The sequence below is a fragment of the Pseudonaja textilis genome, chromosome Z, assembly GCF_049901715.1.
Source record: "Pseudonaja textilis isolate UNSWEBS1 chromosome Z, rPseTex1.2, whole genome shotgun sequence".
NCBI lineage: Eukaryota > Metazoa > Chordata > Lepidosauria > Squamata > Elapidae > Pseudonaja > Pseudonaja textilis.
Window position 1 is genome coordinate 133,274,336 of NC_142008.1, and position 15,510 is coordinate 133,289,845.

At 38.9% G+C, this 15,510-nt stretch overlaps 1 protein-coding gene across 5 annotated transcripts in view; it reads right to left on the reverse strand.

Moving 5' to 3' along the window:
* The window catches only part of BRSK1 (BR serine/threonine kinase 1), a 54,781-nt gene that overhangs the window by 34,980 nt on the left and 4,291 nt on the right, over positions 1-15,510 (reverse strand). For 2 of the 5 annotated variants that reach the window (XM_026711874.2, XM_087917719.1), the window contains exon 2: positions 1,465-1,559. The exons of 2 other annotated variants lie outside the window; for them this stretch is intronic. In XM_026711874.2, coding sequence (XP_026567659.1) covers positions 1,465-1,559 — 95 coding nt within the window. Of the gene's footprint in view, positions 1-1,464; positions 1,560-15,510 lie in introns of those variants that run through there. One more of the 5 variants, XM_087917721.1, reaches the window with a different exon arrangement.

Consider the following 15,510-nt stretch of genomic DNA (forward strand, 5'->3'; position numbering starts at 1 on the left):
AGAGTTTCAAATCTGGTGGCATAAGGTATTCTGCAACAAGTAGAGGAGTGGAGAACTCTTCTTGTGAAATATTTCTGGATTTTATCAACTGTGCTAATATCAGATATGTAATGTGGGTTCCAGACTGATGAGCTGTATTCGAGTATTGGTCTAGCAAATGTTTTGTATGCTCTAGTTAGTGTAATATTACCAGAGAAAAAGCTATGTAAGATTAGGTTAACAACGCTTAATGCTTTTTTGGCAATGTAGTTACAGTGGGCTCTAGCACTTAAATCAACTAAGAGCATGCAAAGATTTAGTAAGCTTCTCCTTTGCTATGCATGACAATTTCAGGTGCTCTTTTTCTCCTAAAAGGGAGAAAAAAAGGATGCAGTTGCCCCAATCAAAAAAACAAAACAAAAACCAAATTACCATTTGCTTTATGGCTAAAGCTATCTGGTATTTGGAGAGTCTTTTCAGTGATTTTTTTCCACATTAGCACAAACTTCAGAAAGGGGGAAACTGTACCACTGTACAGAAAAATACTTCAGTTGAACCAATCCCATGAGATTATTCCACTTTGCAAAAAGAATCAAAGGCAAGGGGGAAAAAATTGCTCTGGTGGTGCAGATTGAGATGGTCTGGACAAACAGATCAAGATCAGGATATTAGAGCCCCCACGGGAGTGTTACTTAACCCTGATTCTGTTCTGGGTTGTGCCATTCTCATACAAAGATCGTATACATTTTAGAGCATTTGTCTATGTTTTGTGCATTGTTAGGCAGAAAAACCCTACTGCTCCTTCGCCACTAACAACTTGCTGCCACAAGTGTCCACAGCAAACCCTTGAGGATTCCAAAATGACATTTGTGTCATGAGTTATTGTACAAATGATGTTAGTGTGTACTTGAGTCATAATGTAGGATGCAAATACCTAAAAGTCATGGCATCTGCGTGACGCTTATATCATCATTTACCCACGCCCGAATACCATCAGTTACTTAGAACACTTTCTATAGTCATCCCTCCATTGCTTTGCCAAATTGATGGGATTGCAATAATGAGGACAGGATGAATATAACTTCAATGACAGCTAGGGGCTGCTATGAAGTTGCTCTAAGTACCTAGTGGAGAAGCCACCTTATTAACATCACTGTGTGCTGTCTTCTTTACACCTGACAACTTGGTGAGAGATTGCATTAATTTTGCAAATTTCCCAGTGGCTAGAAATTGACTGGCAACTTCCTTCAGGGCACTAATACAGACAATGAATCAATTAGGTATCTTCCACTTTTATCAGACTTTGACCTTCCCATGGGAAGGAAGGTGAGAGTCAGAGATGAGGTGTGTAGAAAGCATAGCAATTTATTTCTCTCTGGGTTGTGGATTCAGGGCCTCGCTTTTTTGGCCTTCTCCTTCTTCTCCAGTCTCCCGCACCCACCCCTCATCCCGCTGCTATAACCCCAAGAAATATGACTTGCTTACCTTCATCAATACAGACTCAGAAAGCTTTTCCCGGTTCACTATCTTAATGGCAACTTTCTGCCCTGTAATGCAGTGTACTCCCAGCTTCACCAGACCTATGGAAACAAGAAAGGCACTAGAGTTCTACCATAATGCAATCTACCAAAGCTTTGAGAAATCAATTCATTCCATTCTCTGCAATGGCACTTCCTTCGAATGTGCCTGTTTACTAGCACATGCTTGGTAGCCTTCAGAGATGAGGAACTGCAAGGCAGGTAAAAGATGCATTGGCAGAGAAAGGATAGAGCAAAAGAAGGCTGATGAACTGGAACTACTAGTCACAGGTAGTCTTCGACTTACAACAGTTCATTTAGTGACCCTTCGAAGTAGAATCTCTTCAAGCCTTTCCTTATTTCTGAGTTCAAGTGTTCTCCATCCATTCTTGAGTAGGCAGCAACTATACTGATGTAGCTAGCCCCACTCTACCCCATCTCTTTTCTGCCACTAACCCCTCTCCAGAATTCAGGAAGTCCTTGACTTACAACAATTTATTTAGTGACTGTTCAAAATTATAACGGCTCTGAAAAAAGTGAGTTATGACCGGTCACGTGATCAAAATTCAGGCGCTTGGCATCTGATTCATATTTATGTCGGTTGCACTGCCCTGGGGTTACTTGAATCCCTTTGCGACCTTCTGACCAATGACGTCAATGGGGAATCCAGATTCACTTAACAACCAACCACGTGACTAACTGCGACATATGACTAATTCACTTAACCACTTTGGCCAGAAAAGTCAGGAAATGAGGCAAAATTCACTTAATAACTATCTCACTTAGCAACAGAAATTTGGGGCTCAATTGTGGTTTTAAGTCAAGGACTATGTAGTCTTCCATTTTTTTCCCCTATGACTGAAATAATCCGCAGATATCTACATTTACTGATTCTTACAACTTCCCAGAAAAACTCATGAATGGTTTCGGAGCATGTGAGAAGCTGAAAGAGTTGCCACACACAGCCACCTGATGTTCTTGGGTCATTGCTCTGAAATTTAATAACTCAAACCAAATCCTGCATTTATCACTTAACATCTCTTCAAAGCTAAGTTTAGTGCTTGGCAGAGAGGCTTGAGACAGAGAAATAACTTTTGCTGTATGGAAGAGAAAGAAACAGAAGCAGAGTTAGCTGAGAAGTTAGAGGGATAATGGAGAAGATACAAGAATGGTGGAAGGATCTCTTCTCAAAACTGCTATTTAACCAGGGTTGCTCTCTTCACTTGTCATATTTATAAACTTAGCATCTATTAAAGATATTATAAATAGCAATAATGCAATATTTGCAAAGCAAATCTGAGCATGTGTTCCATGGAAAACATTTGTGTATGTATTTCCAAGTATGTGCATAAATGCTTCAGTGCTATTTTATCCATGGGGCATAAAACCCACGTAGTATTGTTTGGGAAATAAACTAGATTAGAATAACAGAGTTGGAAGGGACCTTGGAGGTCTTCTAGTCCAAACCCCTGCTCAGGCCTGAAACCCTATACCATTTCAGACAAATGGTTGCTTAATCTCCCCTTAAAAACTTCTAGTGTTCAAGCACCCACAAATTCTACAGGCAAGTTGTTCCAGTGATTAATTATTCTGTCAGGAAATTTCTCCTTAGCTCTAAGGTTGCTTCTCTCCTTGGTTAGTTTCCATCCATTGTTTCTTGTCCTGCCCTCAGGGGCTTTGGAGAATAGCTTGACTCCCTCTTCTTTGTGGCAGCCTACCTCAGATACTGGAACACTGCTGGCATGTCACTCTTAGTCCTTCTTTTCATTAAACTAAACATACCAATTCCAGCAACTGTTCTTTATCTGTTTTTGACTCCATTCTCCTAATCATCTTAGTTACTCTTCTCTGCACTCTTTCTAGAGTCTCAATATCTTTTTTATATCATGGCGAACAAAACTGGATGCCCTTCACAACACTAATACTAGCTTGCAAGGAAAATGCTTATACTCTGGAATTAATCCAGAGTATAGGGACATTCAGAGATAGGACAGTTCCAGTTCCCATTGAAATGTAGTATCTTTTCATCATTAGCCCTTTTTTCTATATTCCCCACTTCTCTGCAGGATGCAGAATTAGAACTGCAACTTTATCTGTCTTGAGCTGTCCTCAATGTAAGGATGACCAAATAAATGCAAAAAAAGCAAACATACTAAGCATTTTAACTTACTGTATTTCTCTGACACCCTCTGTGACAATAACAGAAATACAGGTAGTCCTTGACTTACGTCCACAGTTGAGCCTGAAATTTCTGTTGCTAAGTGAGGCAGTTGTTGTGACTTTTGCCCCATTTTACAATCTTTCTTGTCACAGTTGTTCAGTGAATCACTGCAGTTGTTAAGTTAGTAGCACAATTGTATAAATGCATCTGGCTTCCCCCTTGACTTTGCTTGTCAGAAGGTTGCAAAAGGTGATCAAATGACCCCAGGACACAGCAACCTATATGAACCAATTGCCAAGCATCTGAATGTTGATCACTTGATCTTGGTAATGCTACAACAGTCGTAAGTGTGGAAAACGGGCATGTCACTTTTTCCAGTTCCATTGCCACTTCAATGTCAATCAAGGACTTATCTGTTATTACAAAAATTACCAAACATATAATGGCACAAATATTTAATTTAATTAACTGGATCAAGCATTGACGATAAGCCAATATTATTCCCTTACCATAAAGAAAATGATGAAGTAGAAAATTTGTGGGAAACCTTTTCACTCCCTTATTTTATGCATGTATTTCTCTGCATTTGAGAAGAGTTTCAGTATAGGCAATAATGAGCTGACACGGATAGAGAAATGTCTATCTATATAGCATGATAGTAGCCATAAATCCTTCAGACATTAAATGATGCTGCAGGACCAGGGTAGCAAAAACAAACATGTGAATATCATGACTATATTGACTAAGAGGAGAAATTCAAAATCCCAGTTCTACTCAAAAGCATGAGCTCTACGTCTGGATTGTGCTGCAAAAAAACTTCTTTTGATGAGCAGGAGGATTTCTATCATTCTTACTTTTATTTAAAGCTGGCCACAGCATGATGGCAGTTAGAGATAAGTGCCTTAACATTCACAAAAGAGAGATGAAATGCTGTCACATTTCTTACATTCTCAAAGGTTATGAATGGATCTTTAATTGATTTAAATTTCCTGCCTCTTACTTCTCTTTTCAAGGATTGCAATGCTGTAAACACTTAAAGACTAAAAACATCAAACGGATTCTATGAATTAAAGGCAGTTGTTTCCTGAAATTACCATAAATCAGACCATAAATCCTCCTGCTTTGAAATATAATGAAATTGGTTTCTGATATAATATCAAAATCATATTGTAAAATTGGACTGGATCCAACCACATTTCCTCAACTATCCATAAACTAGTTGCACTTGTGCATTAGTATTTAGGTACCAACTCTGCAAATAAACCTCCAACTATTAGTTCACAAAATTTTAACAAATCCATAAAATTAGTTCTTTTTTTAATAAATAAGATAGATAAATGGAATCTCTGTCCTTTCTCTAAGGTGGTATATATGGTTCCATTCTTCTTTTTCCATCATTTTTCCCACAACAATCCTATGAGGTAGATTAGGCTGAGAGAAATAATGGCTTCCAGAAAATCATCTATTGGACTTCAAGGATGAGTAGAGATTTTAAAGTCAAAATCGCTCCTAGGGTGGTTGTTGCTGTTTTTATTAAATGGATGTCAATGAATTTTATAGAACATTCCACTTAAAATATTTGACTTGTATACTTCAAATTTTCAACTAATAAAAAGGACAAATCCACTGCATCTAACCAAGGATGATACTGTCATTGTGGAATCCTTCTTGGCCATATTCTCTTCTTCTACAGAAGAAAACATCAAATGGATTTGAGGACAAAAAGTGATAATTCATGTCTCTGGTCTATGACATAGTTGGCAGTTAGTTAGCAAGAATCTGGCACTAGCACTACAAATTGTTGGTTCCTATCTCCCTTAATATCCTGGCTAAATATGCAATTTAGACAGTATATTAAAGGAGATAGGAATCAACAATTTGTATAGGCTGTGTTTCCAGTTATACAACATGAACACAGCCAAGAAAAAAGCTTGTTGTTTCTCTTTATTTTGTATTGGTTAAACCATACCTGGAATATTGTGTGGAGCTCTGGGCACCACATTTTAGGAAGGGTAGTGACAAACTGGAGCAACCTAGATATAAAGGAGGCTGGAAGAGGAAATATCTTACGAGGAATAGTTGGAGGCACTGGTGTTGTTTCATTTAGATATAATTGAGGGAAGACATGAGTGTTGCCTTCAAATATCTGAAGGATTGTTATTATAGAAGCCAGACAAAAATTCTGACAAAATTCTTAGAGATGTCCTATAAGACAGGACAAAAAAGAAGACAACTGAGACTAAACTATAAAGAGGTACATTTCAAGTAGACATTGGGAAAAATGTCAGGCTGGTAAGTTCTGTTCAAGAATGAATTAGATTGCCTTGGAAGGTGATGATATACTTTGGTGGGGGTATTTGAAAGGCTGGGCAGCCATCTGTTGATACCAATTCCTGCATATGGTAAGGGCTTGGACTGGATCAGTGATCTCCAACCATGGAAAATTTTAGAAATGTTGACTTCAACTCTCAGAGTTCTCAGCAATGGCCAAGCTGGCTAGGGAATTCTGGGTACTGAACGCCACTCCTCAAGAAGTTACCAAGATTGGGAAATTTTGGACTACATTATCTCCAACTCTTATTTTATGATTCTATAATTGTAAGCCAATGAAAATGCTTAACTGAGCTACATTTTACCAAATTAGTTTCATTGCCTGAGTTGGAATAACACATAAGAAGCCACAGGACTGCCATGTAATCCATCCCCTTGGTCTGTGTGGGGGGACCCAAATTAAAGGCTTGTTGATAGATGGATATTATCCTCTTCTTAAATACATCTAGGGAAAAGGATCCAAAAATCTCTTTATCAGTGATACTTCTATCAAACTACATTTACTGATACGAACATGTTCTTAATGGTTTACTAGAATTTATTTTTCTAAAATTTAGAGCCATTGTTCTGTCCTGAATTCTGGAACAAGAGGAAACAGATCTTGATTTTGAATAGTGTTGCCATATTTTGCCTCAGTCATGTTTTCACAGTTTTTCCTCAACTAGCTTTCCCTATTTTTGCTACCGTGTTTAGCTACCATGTCCACTATGGAATCTATAGATTCCAGAATACAGGCCAACAGAATATTCTAGCAGAAACAAAATCATGGCTCTGGGCCCAAAGGAACTTAGGTTTCATTGGGTTCCCAACCTTGAAAGTAACTGAACCCATTGAATACAGTCACGTACATATACATTTTTGCATTCTTCAAATGAAGCTGGAGAGAAATATTAATTAACTCAGACCAGACGTTTTCTATTTATTGGCCTTGCTCCTTTCTGGATCTCTGCCAGAGATCTTGTGGTTAAACTAGATGTTTGTGATACAGCCATTTGTAGTATGAACATATACTTGTACCATTTACATAGGCTGCATTCACACCACATGTTAAACTAAAATCTGGTTTGCTGATCTATGGTTAAGTGTCAATATTACCACAGTGGAGTACCTTGGGGTTAGTCTGGAGAGGGAGTACTTCTCACTTCTCTTTCTGTTGCTCCTTTTTGTGCAGAATCAGCCCATAGATCTAGCTTGTCCCTCAATACACTGACATCTATAGTAAGTGCTCACATTGCATTTTTCCTGGGTCATCACAGATGTTCACTTCCAGGTTGTTTTGTACATCAAGTCTCAATTTTCAAACTACGCATTCATTCCCTGGCATCACAAAGCTCAGAGGCCTTGGATACATCCTCTATGAGTATATGTTGGCAGGGACCCAGTTCCTTCTGGAATTGAGTCCGTGTAAATCCCTGTAGCAGAATTAGACAGCCCAGCAGACTGTAGACATTTGAACTAAAAATTTCCCTAATCCTTGATCCTTCATCTTGGTAGATGCAGCTGATGGGAGTTGGTCCAAAACAAATGTAGGGCACTTGTTTGCCTGCACCTGTCCTGGTAAAAGCCTTCTTTATAGATTCCCTCCTCCCAAATTGGAGAAGGAGGAAATGTTAGGGAGTAGAAGAAGCAGGGAACACAAGGTCCCAAGAAAATCACTTAGTCTCTTCAAATCTTTTTGACAGATAGACAACTGAGATAACTCCAGCTTGGCAAATTTAAAGAAGGCAAGCTGATACTGTATACATTTTCTACATCTTTTGGCTCCACTAATGGACCCTGTAGTCTACAATACTTAAATGGCACTAAGCTGGTTATTCCTTGACAAAACTGAATATTTTTTCAGATTTGTACAAATAATTCCCAACCACGTTATCCTCCCTATATGTCCAACTTTAATCTCCATAACCCCTGGCCATTTCTAATATTGAAGCCTACTTGAAAGGGAAATTGGAAATACCTTAATTGACCAACCAGGTTTCCTTTCTTGACATTACATCATGTAGCATCTTGAGATGATAGCATTTATACCCGTGCATTCCATTTTTAAATATGTTTTACTTATGTTGATATTGCTGAGTTTCTTTTTTTCTTCAATTGTTAAAAAAAAGTTCTGCCAGCTACTCACAGGGCCATCAAACTTTTTCTCTTGCTAGACCTCTAACTATGGCTTTGATATCACTATGGGCAAAAAATAAATTATCTGCTAAAGGCTGCAACATAATTATGTCCCAATATATACTCATTTACTGGGAAAAGAACAAGTGACTACCTTAACTCAGTGGCTCCTAACCTTTTGGGCACCAGGGGACGATTTGGTGTAGAAAGGTTTTTCTGTGGAGCAGAGGGGACATGGTTTCACATGCTACCTGCATCCCATGGATGGGGCTTCACCTTGTTTGCACAGCCTGGTTTCTGGCATGCCATGGCCCGGTGGCAGTCCACAGACTGGGGATTGAAGACCCCTGTCTTAATTTGAGCTGAAGATGTCATTTAATACCTAACAGAATTTCATACATTGACTTCTGAAACTCTGAAGATATATTCCTCTTAATGGCTATGTTTACCAACATAATGAAAAGAAAAGCGATCTCATCTTAAAAATAAATGAATGCAGTTTGCCAAAAGGCAACTAGAAAACATTCCATATGTAGTATTGGTAGTAAAACTGAGTCAGTTGAAGGACACAGAATTTTATAGTGAGCCCATAAAAACAACTTTTTTTAATATTGGCTAAATTACAGCCCTCCTTTGACTTTGATGTTCAAGTTCACATCATTGGGATATAAAGAAATGGGAAGGATCGATTTCCACATTCACTATTTCCCCCCCCGCCCGCCCCAATCTCTTAATACATACTACCTAGAGTACCCCATGGTGAGATAGATGACAAATAAATTTAACAAATTAAAAAACGTATAGATAAGCAGACAGTCAATTGTCTAACATAACTGGTATATGAGAAAAGAAGACAGCCAATTGTTAAGGACATTTTAATTTGTATTTCTGTGCTGAGCAGGGGATTGTACTCAATATACTAAATAGCTCTTCCAGTTCTATGATTTTATTATTCTTAGAGTGTCATATCTATATATCATACCAGTACTATCAAATTAGTCAGATCGGGTCTCAGACTGTTTTGGTGCTGTGTAAAATAAACAGTCCTGATAAATCACAGGAAGGCTAAAGGAAGGGCAAGTGCCCTTAATCTAGAGCAATGTTTCTCAACCTTAGCAACTTTAAGGTATGTGAACTTCAACTCCCAGAATTCCCCAGCTAGCAGGGCAAGTATTTATTTAATATTTATTTTATTTAAGATAATGTATATGACCCCCAATCACTCTCAATGACTCTGGGAGGCTTACAAAAAATTAAAACCCAATATACAAACAGTAAAAACAATAATACTCTCCCTCCCACATCCACCAACTTTGAAAAATATTGACCTAGCGACAGAATAAGAGAGTTGGAAGGGACCTTGGAGGTCTTCTAGTCCAACCAGGGGTGGGATTCTACCAGTTCACACCTCTTTGCTAGTACCGGTTGTTAACATTCTAAGCAGTTCGGAGAACCGGTTGTTAGAAGAAATTACTGGCCTAATCCTGTAAGGAAGGCAGGAAGGAAACATTCTGGTGCTGCTTACAAAAACTGCCTCTCCGTTAACCTTTATTACATTCTTGGCAGGACTAGACTTCCTGTCTCAGGAATGTCTCTGGAGTTTTTTTCCCCTCCTTTGCTGGTACTTTGCTTCTGTGCAGTGACCATTCAAAGTTACAACGGCACTGAAGAAAGTGACTTATGACCATTTTTCACACTTATCACTGTTGCAGCATCCCCACAGTCACGAGGGGCCATGCAAGGAGATGCGTGCCTCAATGTGAGTGATGTTGAGTTGGCCACGCCCAGCCACTCACATGACCACCAAGCCATGTCCACCCAGTCACATGACCACCAAGCCACACCCACCAACTAAGCCACACCCATAGAACCAGTTGTTAAAAATTTGAATCCCACCCCTGGGTGTGGGGAGTGGAAAGCAGGATCAAGGGTGACAGTGAATTACATATCTCAGAGTTGGCTGGCCCAAGGTCAGAAATTTTACAATATGGAGAGTGAAGGATGCAAGGAACCAGTGCAGAAAAGTCAGAACAGAAAAACAGATGATTACACTCAAAAGTAACTTATGAGTACTTTTAGTTTGCTCCTCCTATGTGTACTGCAGGTAGCAAGTGTTGGCCCAAAAATGGATGATCCCAAAACATTAAGCAGAGTAAGATCCAGCTGGGAACCCCAGGACTGTGGACTATAAGAAGAAGATTAAAAAAACAACAACATTTGAATAAAGCAATGTCAATCCACTTCCATACCACTGCCAAACCCACCCCCAGCTTAAATAAAGGGAGAGCTTAATTTTTAATGCTTAAATGATCCTATTGCTATTGTAGGCAATGGTCATAGAATCAAATATCAGGACAGAAAGAGTTCTTTTTCCTAAATATTCTTTTGGCGCTTTTTGCTGTCTTCATAAGTAAACACATTAAAACAGCCTCCCCTTCCAAACAAATTTTGGATTATAGCTCTCAGATCCCCCAACCATTGGCATGTGGGGAAATTAGGGTGCTATCACATCCATAAGGTTGGAAGATGAGGCTGGATTAGATATTTACCTTTTTATTAGGATACGCAGTCTTCATCAGCCTTGCGTATTTGCAGTTGACTTTGGATTGAGGCAGGCTAAAAATATTGTTAAATAAAATTAAACAAGTGCATGCAAACCAGTTCTCTTCATCTATGGTAAAGTATTTCATGCAGCAATGGGTTTTGGCAGAGTTGTGTTTAGAGGATGTGGTCAGATGAGTTTTTGTGTATTTTCTGCATGTGTAAAAAATGGCAGATGTCCCTGCCGGTAAGATGTTTTTTTCAGTCTCATGATCTATGGTTTTATGTTCTGTAGTTGTTAGTCTGGAGCAGAGCCACCACAAATAATGAAGGCCACCTATATTATTAATGAAACCTGAAAAGAGAGGAAAGGGGTCAAGATCCCATTAACGTAGTTTTCAATATTTAATCAATTTAAACAAGCTCATCTTTGTAACTCCCTTATCTTTCTTGCTAAGGATCACTTTGCAAATTCTGATGCATGGTTCTGTATTAATTTTTCTTTTATTACTTGTTACAGAACTGTGTTAATTAAAAGAGATATTAGCTGTTTTATTCAAAAAACCCAGAAAAACTTATTTGTCTTTCAATGTATTATTAATAGATTATAGATAGATAGATAGATAGATAGATAGATAGATAGATAGATAGATAGATAGATAGATAGATAGATATACATATACATATGCATATACATGTATGTATGTATGTATGTATGTATGTATGTGTGTGTATGTATATATATATATATATATATATATGTATGTATGTATGTATGTGTGTGTGTGTGTGTGTTTTACCTGTACAGCTGTACTCACTTAGGTGGAAAGCCGCTGCTTCTGTCACCATCCCCAAACTACCAGGAATAGCCCCGGATTCCTAAGAATTGCAGAGTTGCAGTGGTCCCCTGCTCTCCCAGCAGTACAGCATTAGCAGCAACCATGTTTGCATGCACCAAACTCAGTCAGCAAGCACTAAAGGAGTTCCAAAGAATTACTCTTACTGTTATGGTTTTATTGCTATAATTCTATTTATTTATATCCCATTTATTTATTTTTTCAATAATTCAAGAGGGCGATCATACCTAATGCTTCGTCCTCCTCCTAGTGCTCTCAACAGGGAGATTGACACCACTGCCAAATTTATTAATGCGGGTGTTTGATAAGAGGAGGAGCTCTTCTGGTGGTGGTATTGAAAGTGTCTTTAGGAATCATAGTCACTCAGAGATTAAGACACTGGCTGGAAACTGGCAGTCCAGGTTTGAGACCCAAGTGCCACTCGACAGGGTGAGTTCCCATCCTTGCCCCAGCTCTTGTCAACCTAGCGGTTTGAAAGCATGCAAATGCAAGTAGATAAATAGGTACCACTTTGGTAACAGTGGTAACAGTGCTCCAGGGGTGGGATTCAAATTTTTTAACAACCAGTTCTGTGGGCGTGGCTTGGTTGGTGGGCATGGCTTGGTGGTCATGTGACTGGCTGGGCGTGGCCAACTCAACATCACTCACATCAAGGCATGATCTCCTCACCTGGCCTCTCGTGACTGTGGGGTTGCTGCAACAGTCGTAAGTGTGAAAAATGTTCATAAGTCACTTTTTTCAGTGCCATTGTAACTTTGAATGGTCACTCCACACAAGCAAAGTACCAGCAAAGGAGGGGGAAAAAACTCCAGAGAAGTTCCAGAGACAGGAAGTCTAGTCCTGCCAAGAATGTAATAAGGGTTAACGGAGAGGCAGTTTCTGTAAGCAACACCAGAATGTTTCCTTCCTGCCTTCCTTACAGGATTAGGCCAGTAATTTCTGTTAACAACTGGTTCTCCGAACTGCTTAGAATGTTAACAACCGGTTCTAGCGAATAGGTGCGAACCTGTAGAATCCCACCCCTGCAGTGCTCCATGACATCCTGACTGCGGATACATCTTCAGTCAGCGCTGGCTCAATGGCCTTGAAATGGAAATGAGCAATGACTAGTGGAGTAAAAATCTGCAGGGACTCCTTTACCTTTTTTAAACCTTAGGTTTCATTGGTTCATTGGTTATGCCAGGCATCCTTCTCTGAAACAGAAGATGTATTCTGGGATTTGCCCTGTCCGAAGCCATGGGTCTCCTCTCTCTCATGGTTGCATTTTTAATTCTGTTTGCCAGGTGAAGAGATAAGTTTCCAACATTGGCACTAATCAACTGCAATGATTCTGGGAACCTGAGTTTGGAAAATGTTTATGATGGAAATGTATGCTATTTCCAAAGCAACTTCTTCAAAGATGGTAACAAGTTTTTTAAAAAATAGTTGAAATTACAGGTAGTCCTCGATTTACAACAGTTTATTTAGTGACCGTTCAAAGTTAATACGGCATTGAAAAAAGTGACATGACCATTTCTCAGAGTTATAACCTTTGCAGCATCCCCATGATCATGTGATCAAAATTCAGATGCTTGGCAACTGGTTCATACTTATGACCGTTGCTGTGTCCCAAGGAGGTTATGTGATCCCCTTTTGTGACCTCCCAGCAAGCAAAGTCTATGGGGAAGCCAGATTCACTTAACGGCAGGGTTACTAAATTATCAATTACAGTAATTCACTTAACAACTGAGGCAAGGAAGGTTGTAAAATCTGGCAAAACTCAGTTAACAAATGTCTCACTTAACATCAGAAATTTTGGGCTCAATTGTGGCCATAAGTTGAGGACTGCCTGTATATTTTATGGAGGAGTGGGGAGAGGATCAGTATCTTGTTGGAGAACACCTCTACAACATTAACCTGGCTCTACTAAATTATATGTACATTCGTACTTGCTCAGGAAATTTTTCTCAGGATTTCTCAAACCAAACCAAACCAAATGAAAATGAGAAGTAAATGCATATTTTAAATTTGCCGTTTGTTGTCTTAGTCCTGCAGTGTAAGAAATAAGGGGGCTTCTCTATGATGCCTTAGCATTCATGCCCATGCATTTATACAGAGAAAAATTTTCAATGTTTGGTAACATCTGTTAGTTTTATTTCCTATATTCATTACAGACTTATTACTGTTTGGGTTCTTGTTAACCATAATGGGTTGGCTTTGCTCAGAGAGGGTTTCTAGGGTACATGGAAAACTTTTTAATAACTTCTGATACAAAGTTTATCAAAAGATAAGAAGCCATAATATGAATTCTACTAAACGACTTTTATTTATAACTCCTCCCACCTACTTTACATAGAAGCAATTCTTTTGGGGTGGGATATATAGTTTCCATCTGTTATTTGTTTTGGTAACAGTCTGATATAGTGTTAGATACTGTAATTTACTTTTGACCATGTGAGAATTAACTTTAATTGATTTTATCAAATGACTTTCACTTAACAGATGGAATTGATCCCTTGGAAAACAAAATGTACCACCATTTTCTGAATTTGTCTTCTTAGCAAGTTTGAGTCCTAAGAACACTTTAAGCCCAATTTAGGTATCTCTAGGCTTTCCATCACTCTGTCTAGCCTATATTTAGTAATATAGTGGCCCCAAAATCAGCCAAAAATGAACCGAAACACTTGAAGAGCAAATGTTTGTAGGGATTTTATACAACTTCTGTTGGCCTAATAAAATCCTGTCCCTATAAAAGCACCTGGAATTAAGCAGGCTTGGATTTAGTTAGTACTTGGATGGGAAATTACAGGAATTATTAGGAATATAAATGACATTTGGAAGTAAAAACAACCATAACAAAACAACTGGTGATAATCATGTCCTATAACAAGGTTGTCTTCATGAAGTCATCAGAGTTTAGCTTGAGGATGTCTTTATAATCTTAGCTTTCCCCATCCTTGTAGTTGGGTGTATTGGAGTATCTCCTGGGTTGGTGGGAATTGAACATTACATAATTGGGCTATCGGGTGGACCTTGGTTGTTTTCTAACTAGTTTGGGTAATGAAACATCTGCAAGAAAATAATCAAGCTCGGAGAGCCCCAAGGACCCCATTTTCAACCCTGAGCTACAAATATTCTCCTTTATCAATTCTGAGCTATGTTTGGCTGCAGGAAGTGTTCAAGCCCCCACCCCACCCCCACCCGGCAAACATATTGTCCACTATACTTTTCACAGTTTCCTTTGAGAGCAACTGTATGTGAAATATCATGGCCCAATTCTGCACCATTCCAGCCTATATAATTTACACACTTGTGCACATCTAAAAAAAAAAAGGCCCATCTGTTCTTTGTGAGATTTTGGTTGGAGTTTGGAGTTTCAACCTGAAGGATAATACACAGAAACTACCCGCATGCCAGCATCCTCTCCAAGAAGCAATCAGAGGAAAGGGAGGTGTGGGGCAGATTGCAATTTGCCAGAAGGAGATACAGTGGAAAAAAAATGGCTATTCCTAGCAGATCGGACTCCATGACTTGATATATTTTGTGACATAATATTGGTGAGATTATTTGCAAGGCTGGTTACACAGAGAACCAGACTTCAAACCGGTATAAGAGGATTAGATTGGGAGCATGGAGGTTCACTCTGAAATCCTCCATCACCCAATAGACTCAGTGGGCAACTGGGAACTACAGTGTCCACTTTTTCTCAGCACAATCTACTTTATACAGTTGTCGCTGTGAGGAAAAGAATAAAGAATGACCTTATAAATGCCACCTTGAAGGTCTTATGATTGAAAGGCAGAATGTAAATCAAAAATGGTGGAATAGGATTCATAGGACTTAGAGGCCAGCTCCCCAGGATGAAGTTAATTGCTGACTCGGGCCAGGTATCATCCTAGTTTAAGATATCTTGACAGTGTTGTAGAGAAAGTAAAATAAAGAGGTAAAAGAGGACCATAGCTCTTACAGGAAACATGGGATATAACAAATAAATATATCAATAGAACAAATCAGAACATTTTATGGTGAG